Raw genomic sequence first — 16,669 nt, forward strand, 5'->3', positions numbered from 1 at the left:
ATCGCATCCGGCCAAGAAACCATAAAGCTTCCTTCAAAACGTGACAGGGAAGACCAGTTAGGGTGAGATCAGTTAGAATGAGACCAGTTAGGGTGAGACCAGTTAGGGTGAGACCAGTTAGAATGAGACTGGTTAGGGTGAGACCGGTTAGGGTGAGACCGGTTAGGGTGAGACCAGTTAGGGTGAGACCAGTTAGGGTGAGACCATAGGATGAGACCAGTTAGCATGAGATCAGTTAGCATGAGACCAGTTAGCATGAGACCAGTTAGGATGAGACCGGTTAGGGTGAGATCAGTTAGGGTGAGATCATAGGATGAGACCAGTTAGGGTGAGACCATAGGATGAGACCAGTTAGCATGAGACCAGTTAGCATGAGACCAGTTAGGATGAGACCAGTTAGGATGAGACCAGTTAGGATGAGACCAGTTAGGATGAGACCGGTTAGGGTGAGACCAGTTAGGATGAGGAGACCAGTTATGGTGAGACCATTTAGGATGAGGAGACCGGTTAGGGTGAGACCAGTTAGGGTGAGACCAGTTAGGGTGAGACCAGTTAGGATGAGGAGACCAGTTAGGGTGAGACCAGTTAGGGTGAGACCAGTTAGGGTGAGACCAGTTAGGACGGCCATTAGGTAAAGCAGCTTCAGGGCGGTGACATTTTTTTATCTCAACTGGGAATACCAGTATATCATGGTTGGAACCAATCAAAATGATAAAGCTGCAGTATGAGCCAATGCTAAATATAATCACATACAGAACGTCAACCCATCTGCTTTGGTACCCCAGTAATTACAGAAGATGACTCCTGTTGTCAGTGCTATAGTACTGTATATGCCCTGGGTTTCAATGCACAGACACCCATCTCACTGCATTCATTAAACCATACTTGAGTGTTTAAACTATCATAAAAAGTGTTAGAGAGAGAGAGTGACCCTACTTAACATACAGTTATATCTTCTTTAAACGAGAGACGAGCTCTTTTTGCATAAATAATTGTTAGTAAGCATGGGAAGAAATGGCAGTTTTTATTACATCACATTGCCTGCCATTTTGCATGGATTTGTGTGCATCTTGATGAATAGCCCCCTGTGTGTGTTCGCACTACTGTAAGTGCATCTGCTTCTGACAGCACTGTGCACAAAGTAAACACCAATAATATTTGGCAGCACGTGCCCATCCTTTACACAAATGTCAGCCCAGATTCAGAGCTGATCCTGTGTGTGTCCTTGTAGTTCCTGGCGTATTTTTTAGGAATTGACACCTTGCTCTGTTTGGAGTCCAGCGCCATGATGGGGGCAGAAGGGCAACGTGGGATGGTTACCTAGCTAAAACCACAAGCAAAACAAGACCAAACATTCCCTCATTACACGTCTGAAGCAGATAAGCAGCTATTACACAGTGCTCTCCTCGTTATCCACGAGGCTTGGGGGACGCAACGCTTCAGAGGATTGGCCATAAATTATTCCTTAGGAATCCTCTTCTCTCTCCAACTCGCTTTCTTTTAATGAGACAAGGGAAATACACTTTTTTTTCTCGAAAAAAAACCAAACATATTCTCAGCCATGGCTTAAAATAAGTGCATGGAGGAAGATGAAGCTTCACTTGTAACCAACTGTGAGTCGGGACGGAGTATGGAAAGCACAGTGATGGTAGATGGTGTCCATGGGGATGATCTTCACGGTTGGCCAATCTGTGCTTCTCTGCCAGTCACTCCTACAGAAGAGAGAAGAAAAAGAACCAACCCGGGGAAAAGCCATCAGCTCTCAGGCTGGAAAACCAAGAGACAGAAAGTGAACAAGTCTGTAAGTAGCTCACTTATGGTCTATTGCAGGGGTGGCCAACTCCAGTCCTCAAGGGCCACCAATAGGTCGGGTTTGAAGGATATCCCGGCTTCAGCAGAGTCCATTCAGCCATTGACTGAGCCATTGATTGAGCCACCTGTGCTGAAGCTGGGATATCCTGAAAACCTGATCTGTTGGTGGCCCTTGAGGACTGGAGTTGGTTACTCCTGGCCTATTGGATCAATCTAAACCAAACTAATCTTAAGGACTTTAATATAGACATGAAAAAAGAACACACGCCGGTGAAAAAGATAGAGACTTTTATACATCATAATAATATACATACAGTAAGTTACAGGCAGCAATCATATAACAGAAATAGCAATACTTGGTCGGCTTTGAAGCTGGAGGCTGATAGAGATGCGAGAAAGGACTTCTTCAGTAAGAAGTAGCAGACGTATGGAACAGACTTCCAGCCGTAACAGTGGAGACAGAAGGGAACCACATGGGTTAAGTAATACAGAATAAAAGCCTTTTTGATGTATGGGCCAATGTTTCCATTAGAAGGGACAGGTGAGTTGGGCCAAATTACCTTTATCTGTTTTTTTTGCTGCTTTTTAGCTCCTACCAGAGGGGGCTGTATTTGATATTTCAATCTGTGATAGTGTGTGTGTTTGTTATGGGGGGGGGGGGGGGGAAGTACTGCCCATTTTATTAAGCACTCTACACAATGTTTGAGTAATGATTAAGCTGCTTGCAGACCGCTGGGGAAGAAATACTTTAGACATGCACATAATGCCTTATTGCAATTAGGGATCTGTACTGGTTCGGTGAAGTAGTATCATTAGAACTCTGGGAATGAAGAAAGTGGGCACATCCCAGCCAGACTATTCTAGCAGCAGTGTATGGACAATGCTGAATTTGATTTTATAATTGAAAACATATTTAATTGCGTCTGAGAGTTAGACTGAAAGGCCTAACTGTAGGAATCTGAATGACAAACATCATTGAATGCACAACACTTTTATACTCAGGGATTGTTACATTGTTGGCCAAAATTAGAAACTTTGTTTATTGAACAATTGTAACAATAGCGTTTTAAGTGTTCCCTAAAATGTTGTGTTACACCCGTATTTCTCCAAAATAGAAAACCACTGGAGTATGTCACAGCAAAGGGGCCGAATGTACTAAACAGTGTTATTCCATGACACACCTTCCGGTACAGCTTTAAGAATATAACCCTATTGGGCTCATGCAAGTAAATGGGCAGTAGCACTGCTTAATAAACATGCGCCTTTATGTTAGATTCATTTGAGTGGACCCTAAGCTTTGTTTTGGCACGGAAGATGTCTTATTGACTGTAGCACTGCTTAGTACATGAGGCCATAAATAATGTCTTCAGGAAACCAGAAAAAAAGCAAAGGTATTTAAAAAAATAAATATAAATACTGTATGCATGTGTGTGTATGTGTGTGTATGTGTATATACATATATATAGCGAATGGAAATATTACTGTATGCTTATTTGCATGTCTCAGACAGGTCTGCACCTCTGCCTTTCACCATTATCACCCAGCATGCAGTGATTCCACTGCAGCAAAGTATTCTGGGAAACGACATGCAAATGAGCACACAGTGCCACCTTTTGCTTCAAATTCATTTGCATGTCATTTCCCAGAATCCCTTGCTGCAGTGGAAGCACTGTATGCTGGGCGATAATGGTGAAGGGCAGGGGTGCAGAGTATAGTATAAAAAAGATACTTCACCAAAATCAAATGACCAGGGAAGGAGACAGCACTACAGGTAGATGAAAAAAGGGTATTTAGTCCAAATCAAAATGTATCCAATGTTTCGGAGCCATGCAGGACCCCTTCACCAGGGAGGTGCATGATGAAAGGGCCCTGACATGGCTCTAAAACCTTGGATACATTTGGATTAAATACACTTTTTTCATCTACCTGTAGTGCTGCGTCTCCTTGCCTGGTCCTAGTCATTGTGAAGGTTTTCTCAATAACTAATGTGGGCGACATGAATGTATAACCGCGGAGACGTCTGTGCTCTTGTACAGGCTTTATCCTGCCCTGGACACTTCAAAACAAGCCAAGTGAAGCAGTGCCCGGAGAACGCCGCCCGCGAGAGAAGCCGCGTCCGTACCCTGCGCCAGGCCTTCCTCTCCCTGCAGGCCGCGCTCCCCTCCGTCCCGCCAGACACCAAGCTGTCAAAGCTCGACGTGCTAGTCCTGGCAACGAGTTACATCGCCCACCTCACCCAAACCTTGGACCAGGATGGACCGGAGAGCACGCAGATTATCCGAGGCCCTGGGTACCTGCATCCCATGAAGGTAATGGGGGTGGATTCCTGCTGGGGGCAGATGTGCACACGTTATTAAACTCCTGCTGGCAGCAAAGAGGTTAATTTCCCCTACATCAATGGAGATGAAAACAGGGTGTGTGTGTGTGTGTGTGTGTGTGCGTGTGTGTGTGTGTGTGTGTGTGTGTGTATATATATATCTATCTCTGCTGGATGGACTTAAAATAATATTGTGCACATTTAGCAAAATATGTGAATATTCAATATATGTCTTCATAGAAAGACGTACTGCCAATATAACTTGTAAGATTCAATGCATAACGGCTATTTGACCAACCTACGGTCAGATTTACTAAATGGTGGCAAGCCCTAACAATCATGTCAGGTCTCCCTGATTTGCAGGTACTGCGGTCTCGCTGATTTGCAGGTACTGCGGTCTCGCTGATTTGCAGGTGCGGTCTCACTGATTTGCAGGTGCGGTCTCACTGATTTGCAGGTACTGCAGTCTCCCTGATTTGCAGGTACTGCGGTCTCCCTGATTTGCAGGTACTGCAGTCTTCCTGATTTGTTGGTACTGCGGTCTCCCTGATTTGCAGGTACTGCGGTCTCCCTGATTTGCAGGTACTGCGGTCTCGCTGATTTGCAGGTACTCCGGTCTCGCTGATTTGCAGGTACTGCGGTCTCGCTGTTTGGCAGGTACTGCTGTCTCGCTGATTTGCAGGTACTGCGGTCTCGCTGATTTGCAGGTACTGCGGTCTCGCTGATTTGCAGGTACTGCGGTCTCCCTGATTTGCAAGTACTGCGGTCTCGCTGATTTGCAGGTACTGCGGTCTCCCTGATTTGCAGGTACTGCAGTCTCGCTGATTTGCAGGTGCGGTCTCACTGATTTGCAGGTACTGCAGTCTCCCTGATTTGCAGGTACTGCGGTCTCGCTGATTTGCAGGTACTGTGGTCTCGCTGATTTGCAGGTACTGCGGTCTCGCTGATTTGCAGGTACTGCGGTCTCGCTGATTTGCAGGTACTGCGGTCTCCCTGATTTGCAGGTGCTGCGGTCTCGCTGATTTGCAGGTACTGCGGTCTCGCTGATTTGCAGGTACTGCGGTCTCGCTGATTTGCAGGTACTGCGGTCTCGCTGATTTGCAAGTACTGCGGTCTCGCTGATTTGCAGGTACTGCGGTCTCGCTGATTTGCAGGTACTGCGGTCTCGCTGATTTGCAGGTACTGCGGTCTCGCTGATTTGCAGGTACTGCGGTCTCGCTGATTTGCAGGTACTGCGGTCTCGCTGATTTGCAGGTACTGCGGTCTCGCTGATTTGCAGGTACTGCGGTCTCCCTGATTTGCAGGTACTGCGGTCTCCCTGATTTGCAGGTACTGCGGTCTCCCTGATTTGCAGGTACTGCGGTCTCGCTGATTTGCAGGTACTGCGGTCTCGCTGATTTGCAGGTACTCCGGTCTCGCTGATTTGCAGGTACTGCGGTCTCGCTGATTGGCAGGTACTGCTGTCTCGCTGATTTGCAGGTACTGCGGTCTCGCTGATTTGCAGGTACTGCGGTCTCCCTGATTTGCAAGTACTGCGGTCTCGCTGATTTGCAGTTACTGCGGTCTCCCTGATTTGCAGGTACTGCGGTCTCGCTGATTTGCAGGTACTGCGGTCTCCCTGATTTGCAGGTAATGCGGTCTCGCTGATTTGCAGGTACTGTGGTCTCACTGATTTGCAGGTACTGCGGTCTCCCTGATTTGTAGGTATTGCGGTCTCGCTGATTTGCAGGTACTGCGGTCTCCCTGATTTGCAGGTACTGCGGTCTCCCAGATTTGCAGGTACTGTGGTCTCGCTGATTTGCAGGTACTGCGGTCTCCCTGATTTGCAGGTACTGTGGTCTCGCTGATTTGCAGGTACTGCGGTCTCCCTGATTTGCAGGTACTGTAGTCTCGCTGATTTGCAGGTACTGCAGTCTCCCAGATTTGCAGGTGCGGTCTCACTGATTTGCAGGTACTGCGGTCTCACCTATTTGCAGGTACTGCAGTCTCCCTGATTTGCAGGTACTGCGGTCTCCCTGATTTGCAGGTACTGCAGTCTTCCTGATTTGTTGGTACTGCGGTCTCCCTGATTTGCAGGTACTGCAGTCTCCGTGATTTGCAGGTACTGCGGTCTCCCTGATTTGCAGGTACTGCAGTCTCGCTGATTTGCAGGTGCGGTCTCACTGATTTGCAGGTACTGCAGTCTCCCTGATTTGCAGGTACTGCGGTCTCGCTGATTTGCAGGTACTGCGGTCTCGCTGATTTGCAGGTACTGCGGTCTCGCTGATTTGCAGGTACTGCGGTCTCACTGTTTTGCAGGTACTGCGGTCTCGCTGATTTGCAGGTACTGCGGTCTCGCTGATTTGCAGGTACTGCGGTCTCGCTGATTTGCAGGTACTGCAGTCTCACTGATTTGCAGGTACTGCAGTCTCCCTGATTTGCAGGTACTGCGGTCTCACTGATTTGCAGGTACTGCAGTCTCACTGATTTGCAGGTACTGCGGTCTCGCTGATTTGCAGGTACTGCGGTCTCGCTGATTTGCAGGTACTGCGGTCTCCCTGATTTGCAGGTACTGCGGTCTCACTGATTTGCAGGTACTGCAGTCTTCCTGATTTGTTGGTACTGCGTTCTCCCTGATTTGCAGGTACTGCAGTCTCCGTGATTTGCAGGTACTGCGGTCTCCCTGATTTGCAGGTACTGCAGTCTCGCTGATTTGCAGGTGCGGTCTCACTGATATGCAGGTACTGCAGTCTCCCTGATTTGCAGGTACTGCGGTCTCGCTGATTTGCAGGTACTGCGGTCTCGCTGATTTGCAGGTACTGCGGTCTCGCTGATTTGCAGGTACTGCGGTCTCGCTGATTTGCAGGTACTGCGGTCTCGCTGATTTGCAGGTACTGCGGTCTCGCTGATTTGCAGGTACTGCGGTCTCACTGATTTGCAGGTACTGCAGTCTCCCTGATTTGCAGGTACTGCGGTCTCGCTGATTTGCAGGTGCGGTCTCACTGATTTGCAGGTACTGCAGTCTCACTGATTTGCAGGTACTGCGGTCTCGCTGATTTGCAGGTACTGCGGTCTCGCTGATTTGCAGGTACTGCGGTCTCCCTGATTTGCAGGTACTGCGGTCTCACTGATTTGCAGGTACTGCGGTCTCACTGATTTGCAGGTACTGCGGTCTCGCTGATTTGCAGGTACTGCGGTCTCACTGATTTGCAGGTACTGCGGTCTCCCTGATTTGCAGGTACTGCGGTCTCGCTGATTTGTAGGTGCGGTCTCACTGATTTGCAGGTACTGCAGTCTCTCTGATTTGCAGGTACTGCGGTCTCGCTGATTTGCATGTACTGCGGTCTCCCTGATTTGCAGGTACTGCGGTCTCCCTGATTTGCAGGTACTGCGGTCTCCCTGATTTGCAGGTACTGCGGTCTCACTGATTTGCATGTACTGCGGTCTCGCTGATTTGCATGTACTGCGGTCTCGCTGATTTGCATGTACTGCGGTCTCCCTGATTTGCAGGTACTGCAGTCTCGCTGATTTGCAGGTACTGCAGTCTCCCTGATTTGCAGGTACTGCGGTCTCCCTGATTTGCAGGTACTGCGGTCTCGCTGATTTGCAGGTGCGGTCTCGCTGATTTGCAGGTACTGCGGTCTCACTGATTTGCAGGTACTGCGGTCTCGCTGATTTGCAGGTACTGCGGTCTCGCTGATTTGCAGGTGCGGTCTCACTAATTTGCAGGTACTGCGGTCTCGCTGATTTGCAGTTACTGCAGTCTCCCTGATTTGCAGGTACTGCGGTCTCCCTGATTTGCAGGTACTGCGGTCTCGCTGATTTGCAGGTACTGAGGTCTTGCTGATTTGCAGGTACTGCGGTCTCCCTGATTTGCAGGTACTGCGGTCTCACTGATTTGCAGGTACTGCGGTCTCGCTGATTTGCAGGTACTGCGGTCTCACTGATTTGCAGGTACTGCGGTCTCCCTGATTTGCAGGTACTGCGGTCTCGCTGATTTGTAGGTGCGGTCTCACTGATTTGCAGGTACTGCAGTCTCTCTGATTTGCAGGTACTGCGGTCTCACTGATTTGCAGGTACTGCGGTCTCGCTGATTTGCAGGTACTGCGGTCTTGCTGATTTGCAGGTGCGGTCTCACTGATTTGCAGGTACTGCAGTCTCCCTGATTTGCAGGTACTGCGGTCTCCCTGATTTGCAGGTACTGCGGTCTTGCTGATTTGCAGGTACTGCGGTCTTGCTGATTTGCAGGTACTGCGGTCTCCCTGATTTGCAGGTACTGCGGTCTCACTGATTTGCAGGTACTGCGGTCTCGCTGATTTGCAGGTACTGCGGTCTCGCTGATTTGCAGGTACTGCGGTCTCGCTGATTTGTAGGTGCGGTCTCACTGATTTGCAGGTACTGCAGTCTCTCTGATTTGCAGGTACTGTGGTCTCGCTGATTTGCAGGTACTGCGGTCTCGCTGATTTGCAGGTACTGCGGTCTCCCTTATTTGCAGGTACTGCGGTCTCCCTTATTTGCAGGTACTGCGGTCTCGCTGATTTGCAGGTACTGCAGTCTCCGTGATTTGCAGGTACTGCGGTCTCCCTGATTTGCAGGTACTGCGGTCTCCCTTATTTGCAGGTACCGCGGTCTCGCTGGTTTGCATGTACTGCGGTCTCGCTGATTTGCATGTACTGCGGTCTCGCTGATTTGCATGTACTGCGGTCTCCCTGATTTGCAGGTACTGCAGTCTCCGTGATTTGCAGGTACTGCGGTCTCCCTGATTTGCAGGTACTGCGGTCTCCCTGATTTGCAGGTACTGCGGTCTTCCTGATTTGCATGTACTGCGGTCTCGCTGATTTGCATGTACTGCGGTCTCCCTGATTTGCAGGTACTGCGGTCTCCCTGATTTGCAGGTACTGCGGTCTCGCTGATTTGCATGTACTGCGGTCTCCCTGATTTGCAGGTACTGCGGTCTCGCTGATTTGCATGTACTGCGGTCTCCCTGATTTGCAGGTACTGCGGTTTCGCTGATTTGCAGGTACTGCGGTTTCGCTGATTTGCAGGTACTGCGGTCTCGCTGATTTGCAGGTACTGCGGTCTCGCTGATTTGCAGGTACTGCGGTCTCCGTGATTTGTATTCCTGCAGGTTGTAGTAAAAGAATAGAGGCACTCGGGACTTTCTCAGATACTGCCTCGCGTGCACGCTCAGCACCTGGACAGGTGCTACCAGTGCTATAAAGAGTTCACCCAGGAAAGGCAGAACATAAGGTAGCCCTGCAGAGTAGAGATGGGCAAATTTTTGGGGTGACTTTGGATCCGCAAGCGGCAGAACGTCAGGTTCCTTTGGCCCGCAGTTTTCAGCGGATCCATCCCAAAAAGGGCGATTCGATTTAGCGGATATTTTATTATTATCGCCAACACGCTTCCACAAATCCGGCAACAGATTGTGTCCAATGGCGTTTTATTTAATGAATCCGCACGGATTTAAACCAGCCAGATCCGTCTGCGGAATTTACACCGCGAATTTTGGGGGGGAATGCGAGAAAATCCTGGAAAGGGATCTGGGCGGATTATCTACTGGAGGACTTAATATAATAAAGTGAAAAATGTATTAAAAAGGGGATCAGCGTTTCGATGCAGAACTTGGACCCTTATCAAGGTTTTGATGAAGATCCAAGTTGTGCATCGAAACGTCGACACCCTTTTTAATACATGTTTCACTTTGTTAGATCACATCCTCTGGATTACCGTTATGTGCTACCTTTTCTGGATGAACCCTTTATAGTATTCCTAGAGGTTGGACATAACCTGTCATAGGGGACCTTACACCTTCACCATTAAATTGCCTTAATAAGTACCCGGTATGCCGTGGTCTCTGACACGCCAGAGGCCCTCTCGATGTACCAGGTACATCATGGTGAAATGCTGGTGTTCCAGGAGCTGATGCTCACATGCTGGAGTTACAGTATAGTGGCAAAAGGTGCCACGGGACCTCCGCCACTGAAAAGGTTAGGGCACACCGCATTGTTGATTAAATATGGACCCTATGCAGCTCACTTTCTTTCCTTGTTACAAAATTATAGTCTTCATCTAGATCAGTCACCTTAAACTCAGTCTTCAAGGGCCACCTCCAGGCCAGCTTTTATGGATATCCCTGCTTCAGTACAGGTGGCTCAATCAGTGGCTCAGTCATAGAGTTTGAGACCCCTGAAGTGGATCATAGGAGTCCATTTACATCGACAGAAATGGCCATTTATTGCAGATAATGTAGAATGAGTGCCGTTTAGGTGATAGACCCTTAACCCTACTTCCTACCCTTGTGTACTGTATACTGTATGTTTACCCCACACATTATTTAAGTATTTGTAAATGCCTCAAGGGGGTAATTGTATAACAAGCAAAGCGTCAGTGCCTATCATAGAATAAGGCCCCAGGTCTCCTCCTGGAAGGATGCCCCATGATTTTGTTATCACGGTTGGGTGCTACCCTTGAATAGCTTTACCAATGGAAACTGATTCAATATACAGTACAGTATGGGATTTACATATCCCAATATACATGGGATTTGACTCTTTGCTGTATCCTTGCTCTCTAATTGTCCCACTTTGTTTCCTGCTTGCTAGTATGTACAGTACTGTACTGTGGTCAGGAAAAACGGGACCCCTTTTATTTTTCTCCAAATCTTGCAGAAAAATCTCTCCATTTTCACGACAATGTGAGCAATTAAAGGCCGGTCACCGTACATTATTATATTTAAAAATTATTTGATACTCTAACGAATATTATTTGGAATGGGTGACGGCGTGATGGTCTCATCCAGTTCAAAGTTACAAAATGGCGTTTAGCTAAGAAGATAAACACGTTATAAAGTGCTTGAGACACCGAAAGAATTACGGTCCAAAACGCTTCCATAAAACGGCTCCTGATAAAGGACGGTCACTAGGAGGACCGAAAAAACTCATTCGTATCGGTCAGGAGCGGGAGACGCTGGATCAGCGCGTTATCGGTTATACAATCAGACAGCGGCGTTCTCGTCTTAGGCGCGCGTTTCCGCAGAAGGAGGGGATGTTGAACACACACATTGAACCATACTTTATAGTAATCTTAGTGTTTAAGATTAGATTACAACAGTTTAACACATTTACGAGATACAAAGGTAACACTCCTATTTCTTGTTGAATGAACACCGCCCTCCCGCAGTGTCACTGGGACTTGTTGAAATAATACAGTGACATCAATTTAGTTCATTTTCTACATTGTGCTTGTGACACAGTGTTAAACTACGTAACTGGCCTACAATTGTGCACATTATCACAGGGATTGAGTGAGAAATATATATGATGAAAAACTAAAGGGTCCTTTTTTCCTGAACACGGTGTATATTATACAGTGGTTCTTTCTGCAAACTTTTTTTTTTTGCTGCTACACTGATGCCACTGGGGCCGGTGTGAGCATATTTTCCTTGTATACTTTTATTAATTTTTGTATTAGTTTTGGTGTCTTTTGTTTTAAAGGAAAGTGCTCAGAACCGTTGAGAAATGTTGCATTTCTGTGTGCTGATCATACGCAGCTTTTAGACCAGCAGACAACCTTAACAGTGATATTACCATGACTATAGGATACAAAATACAGTACATTGCACCAGGCAGTTCCTCCCTTAGCTGAATATTCACTGAGCAGTATATGCAGCCAACATGGGAGAATGAGTTGCCTTTTGTACCTTGCTTAGTGACTAGTGGCACCGCTTGTTTAGCAGATAATCAGGGAAGGATTCCTGGGAAAATCGCCGGGGTTCCTTGAAGTCGAAAGGCACATCTCTGGGTCTGGGTTGCACCCCTATAGCCTTAGTAGGTTCTGCTACTATTTAATGTCACTTCAATGGCAGCGGCACAGTCTCCTGACCTGCTGGATGTGCGGTCAGGCGGAGGTACATTGCAGTCTTGCTTCTATCTACCCCTGCTGCTCCTTTTTAAAGACAGGAGGGGGCTGTTAGGAACCCAACTACTGGAAAAGTCTCCCTTTCTCCCCCTCCCCAGCTACGCAGGGTGACATACCAGGCGGAGGATGGAGACCCGTCATGCTTGCAGGTGATAGAGGAGTTGTGGTGCCACAATACATGTTGGGACATGCCTTTCCCAGGCTTGGTGATGATTGGTAGGTAGAGGCTGCCCATGACTGCCCAGTGTGGGGTCTTGGCCACATTTCTGTACCCCTGATGAAGGTGCATGTTGCACTGAAACGTTGGCTCACTTTGTGCATCTCTCACTATGAGTGATAACAGTACAACATTTTCATAACTTGCTAATAGTGTGCTCGACTTTTCCTATTTTTACAGCTGGCACTCTCCCATGTTTTGGTCATAACTTTAGTTGTACTAGTTTGTCCAGGAAGAGCATAAGCTGTATATCATAAAGCAGGACCACATTGAAACAGTCCCTTTCTATTATACATTTTCCATGAATGATCTTTTCAAATCACTTTTTTTTTACACACTTTTTTGTTGTTGATAATATTCAAATCAAATTGTTACACACTTTTTCTGTTGGCCACTAAAAAAGCTTTACACTCAATTGTAAAGGGGATGCATCTTCCCCAATGGAAATACGCGGTTCTGTAGGTTCTTCTCATTCCAGAAATAAAAATCCACAATATCAGTTATGCCACAGTAAGAACTGGAAGAGCCTTGACCATTGACAATCTTTGGGTGGGGTAAGAGGGTAGCATCCATACACTGCGCCGGTCATCAGCTGTCTGTATTGATAGGATTAAGGGATAATTGTTTTTGAGCCTCTGAGCGTGAAGAGAAAATTCTGTATGTTGGTTACTGAAAGTTAGCAATCAGGGCCATGGTTACTCTATGCAGCAAGATACTGTATGAACATTTCCAGGAGGCCCCAGATAGGAAATGCTGCAGCAGAAAGAACCTGAGAAGATGTCAGCAGTGTGGAGGCACCATGCAACTTCTAACAGAATCTGGCCATATTCCGAAGCGTTGGTCCCGTGCGATGGGAATGTATGTGCTGGGGTGGCAGCAATGAACGATCTCCGTGCTCTCCTCTTGCTGGACTCTTTGTTTGGCTGGAAATGTGCGGTCCTGTGCCAGTAATAATATCATGTACCAAATAACAAGTAATGTGACATATTCGCTCATATATAAGATATTAGTAGGACAAAGATGAGTTTTTCCCATTATTTGATTAGTTATATCCCATTAGTCGTTGGTTTCCCGTTTCTGCAAACGTACCCTCTGTATTTGCTACAGTCTGTAGGCTAAAACCCGCCCCGGCATTAATTGCCATTGACGTGCCGGACAATAACGCCGGATGTGGTGCCTTACCCTGCAATGAACCTGCGTGCGGAAGGTGGTTCATGAGCTGGTTGGAGGTGACCACTTCTCTGCACCAGGGGCCAGCAGAGTATTGCTTCACTTATTGGTGGCTTCGTTCACGGGGTGCTCCACTACAGTCTTCAAGCCCCCCATAACAGGTTAGGTTTCCAGGATATCCCAGCTTCAGCACAGGTGGCTTAACCAGAGGCTCAGTCAAAGACTCTGATTGAGTCACCTGTGCTGAAGCAGGGACTGATTGAGCGACCTGTGCTGAAGTTGGACTGATTGAGCCCCATGTGCTGAAGCAGGGACTGATTGAGCCACCTGTGCTGATGCAGGGACTGATTGAGCCACCTGTGCTGAAGCAGGGACTGATTGAGCCACCTGTGCTGAAGCAAGGATATCCTGAAACCCTAACCAATTGGGGGGGGGGGGGGCTTGATGACTGAAGTTGAGCCCCTGTGGCTTAGTCGATGCCTTTTACCTGCTAATGTGTGATATGTACGTATTTGTTTTTCAGAAGTGGCCAATGAGATCTCGTCTTTACGCCGGGGTGCAGGGAGCTGACGTGTCTTCAGCATATGCCGCGGATAAGGTCTAGCGATGACTGATGTGTGAACATCCCATGTAGGCAATTGGAGGATCCTGTTGCTTTTTGACTTTGGACATTGAGACTTGGGCAGTTTCTTATGGCTTTCCCTATTAATCACTACGTTAGCAAACAGTACAGAAGAGGTTAACCAGCTGCAGAGGTTAAAATCTCGCTCAATAAAGAGAAGTGCAATGCATCGCTGTGAATTTCCTCTATTTCATAGTTACAGAGTAAATGCGGGGGAAAGAAGACGTACGTCCAGCAAGTTCAACCTATGCTAAATTTCGACAACAGACACTTATCCTATATCCGTACTTACAGTATATTGATCCAGAGGACGGCAAACAAAAGGCTCTATTGGTCATATAACTTAAAGGTGCCTGTTTTTATTGATTAAAAATATCCGCTTAGTGTCTGCTTTTCTTTCATTTATAATTATAATCATTTGGAATGAAAACAGCAGGTCTCATCGAATTCCCAACACACTCAAGAGAGAGAATACAACTACAAAGGTGCACTCCCGCTTTTCATGTAGTACAGTTGCAGAACTATTAAAGCCTTCTCTACCCACCTTAACCTTAATGATTAAAGATATGATAAGCTTTGCAGATTTAAACTGGGACATCTAACTGTGAGAAGCACCAAGTCACACGTCCCAAACATATTACTTTTGCTCAGAGCTGCTGCAATTTGTGGCTTATAACTAACTGATGAGACAATGCAATGATAATGCCAGAGAGTGTCCGACACACGGGCACAGTTATAAAGCTGCTTTTAGGAAATGACAGTGGCAGGAACAACACAACAATATGTTTCACATCAATATTTATCCAGCATAGAACACTGCTATTTATCCAGCATAGAACACTGCTATATATCCAGCATAGAACACTGCTATTTCTCCAGCATAGAACACTGCTATTTCTCCAGCATAGAACACTGCTATTTCTCCAGCATAGAACACTGCTATATATCCAGCATAGAACACTGCTATTTATCCAGCATAGAACACTGCTATTTCTCCAGCATAGAACACTGCTATTTCTCCAGCATAGAACACTGCTATTTCTCCAGCATAGAACACTGCTATATATCCAGCATAGTACACTGCTATTTATCCAGCACAGAACACTGTTATTTCTACAGCATAGTACACTGCTTTTTCTCCAGCACAGAACACTGTTATTTCTACAGCATAGTACACTGCTATTTCTCCAGCATAGAACACTGCTTTATGTCCAGCATAGAACACTGCTATTTCTCCAGCATAGAACACTGCTATTTCTCCAGCATAGGACACTGCTATATATCCAGCATAGAACACTGCTATTTATCCAGCATAGAACACTGCTATTTATCCAGCATAGAACACTGCTATTTATCCAGCATAGAACACTGCTATTTCTCCAGCATAGAACACTGCTATTTCTCCAGCACAGAACACTGCTATTTCTCAAGCACAGAACACTGCTATATATCCAGCATAGAACACTGCTATATATCCAGCACAGAACACTGCTATATATCCAGCATAGAACACTGCTATTTCTCCAGCACAGAACACTGCTATTTATCCAGCATAGAACACTGCTATATACTGTAACCAGCATAGAACACTGCTATATAACCAGCACAGAACACTGCTATTTCTCCAGCATAGAACACTGCTATATATCCAGCATAGAACACTGCTATTTATCTAGCATAGAACACTGCTATTTCTCCAGCATAGAACACTGCAATTTCTCCAGCACAGAACACTGCTATTTCTCCAGCACAGAACACTGCTATGTATCCAGCATAGAACACTGCTATTTCACCAGCATAGAACACTGCTATTTCACCAGCATAGAACACTGCTATGTATCCAGCACAGAACACTGCTATTTCTCCAGCATAGAACACTGCTATATATCCAGCATAGAACACTGTTATTTCTCCAGCATAGAACACTGCTATATATCCAGCATAGAACACTGCTATTTCTCCAGCATAGAACACTGCTATTTCTCCAGCATAGAACACTGCTATATATCCAGCATAGAACACTGCTATTTCTCCAGCATAGAACACTGCTATTTATCCAGCATAGAACACTGCTATATATCCAGCATAGAACACTGCTATTTCTCCAGCATAGAACACTGCTATTTCTCCAGCATAGAACACTGCTATATATCCAGCATAGAACACTGCTATTTCTCCAGCATAGAACACTGTTATTTATCCAGCATAGAACACTGCTATATACTGTATCCAGCATAGAACACTGCTATATAACCAGCATAGAACACTGCTATTTCTCCAGCATAGAACACTGCTATATATCCAGCATAGAACACTGCTATATATCCAGCATAGAACACTGCTATTTCTCCAGCATAGAACACTGCTATTTCTCCAGCATAGAACACTGCTATATATCCAGCATAGAACACTGCTATTTCTCCAGCATAGAACACTGCTATTTCTCCAGCATAGAACACTGCTATTTCTCCAGCATAGAACACTGCTATATATCCAGCATAGAACACTGCTATTTCTCCAGCACAGAACACTGCTATTTATCCAGCATAGAACACTGCTATATATCCAGCATAGAACACTGCTATTTCTCCAGCATAGAACACTACTATTTCTCCAGCACAGAACATTGCTA

At 46.4% G+C, this 16,669-nt stretch overlaps 1 protein-coding gene across 1 annotated transcript; it reads left to right on the forward strand.

Annotated features, from left to right (window-relative positions):
* Nucleotides 1-1,479: 1,479 nt before the first annotated feature.
* On the forward strand, nucleotides 1,480-14,421 carry LOC142492586 (transcription factor 24-like). Its single transcript, XM_075595350.1, has 3 exons — nucleotides 1,480-1,801; nucleotides 3,849-4,121; nucleotides 13,939-14,421. Exons 1-3 carry the CDS (start codon nucleotides 1,580-1,582, stop codon nucleotides 14,017-14,019), a joined length of 576 nt encoding a protein of 191 aa, XP_075451465.1. The 5' UTR covers nucleotides 1,480-1,579; the 3' UTR covers nucleotides 14,020-14,421.
* The last annotated feature ends 2,248 nt before the right edge of the window (nucleotides 14,422-16,669 follow it).

The sequence above is a fragment of the Ascaphus truei genome, chromosome 4 (genome assembly GCF_040206685.1).
Source record: "Ascaphus truei isolate aAscTru1 chromosome 4, aAscTru1.hap1, whole genome shotgun sequence".
In the NCBI taxonomy this organism is placed as follows: domain Eukaryota; kingdom Metazoa; phylum Chordata; class Amphibia; order Anura; family Ascaphidae; genus Ascaphus; species Ascaphus truei.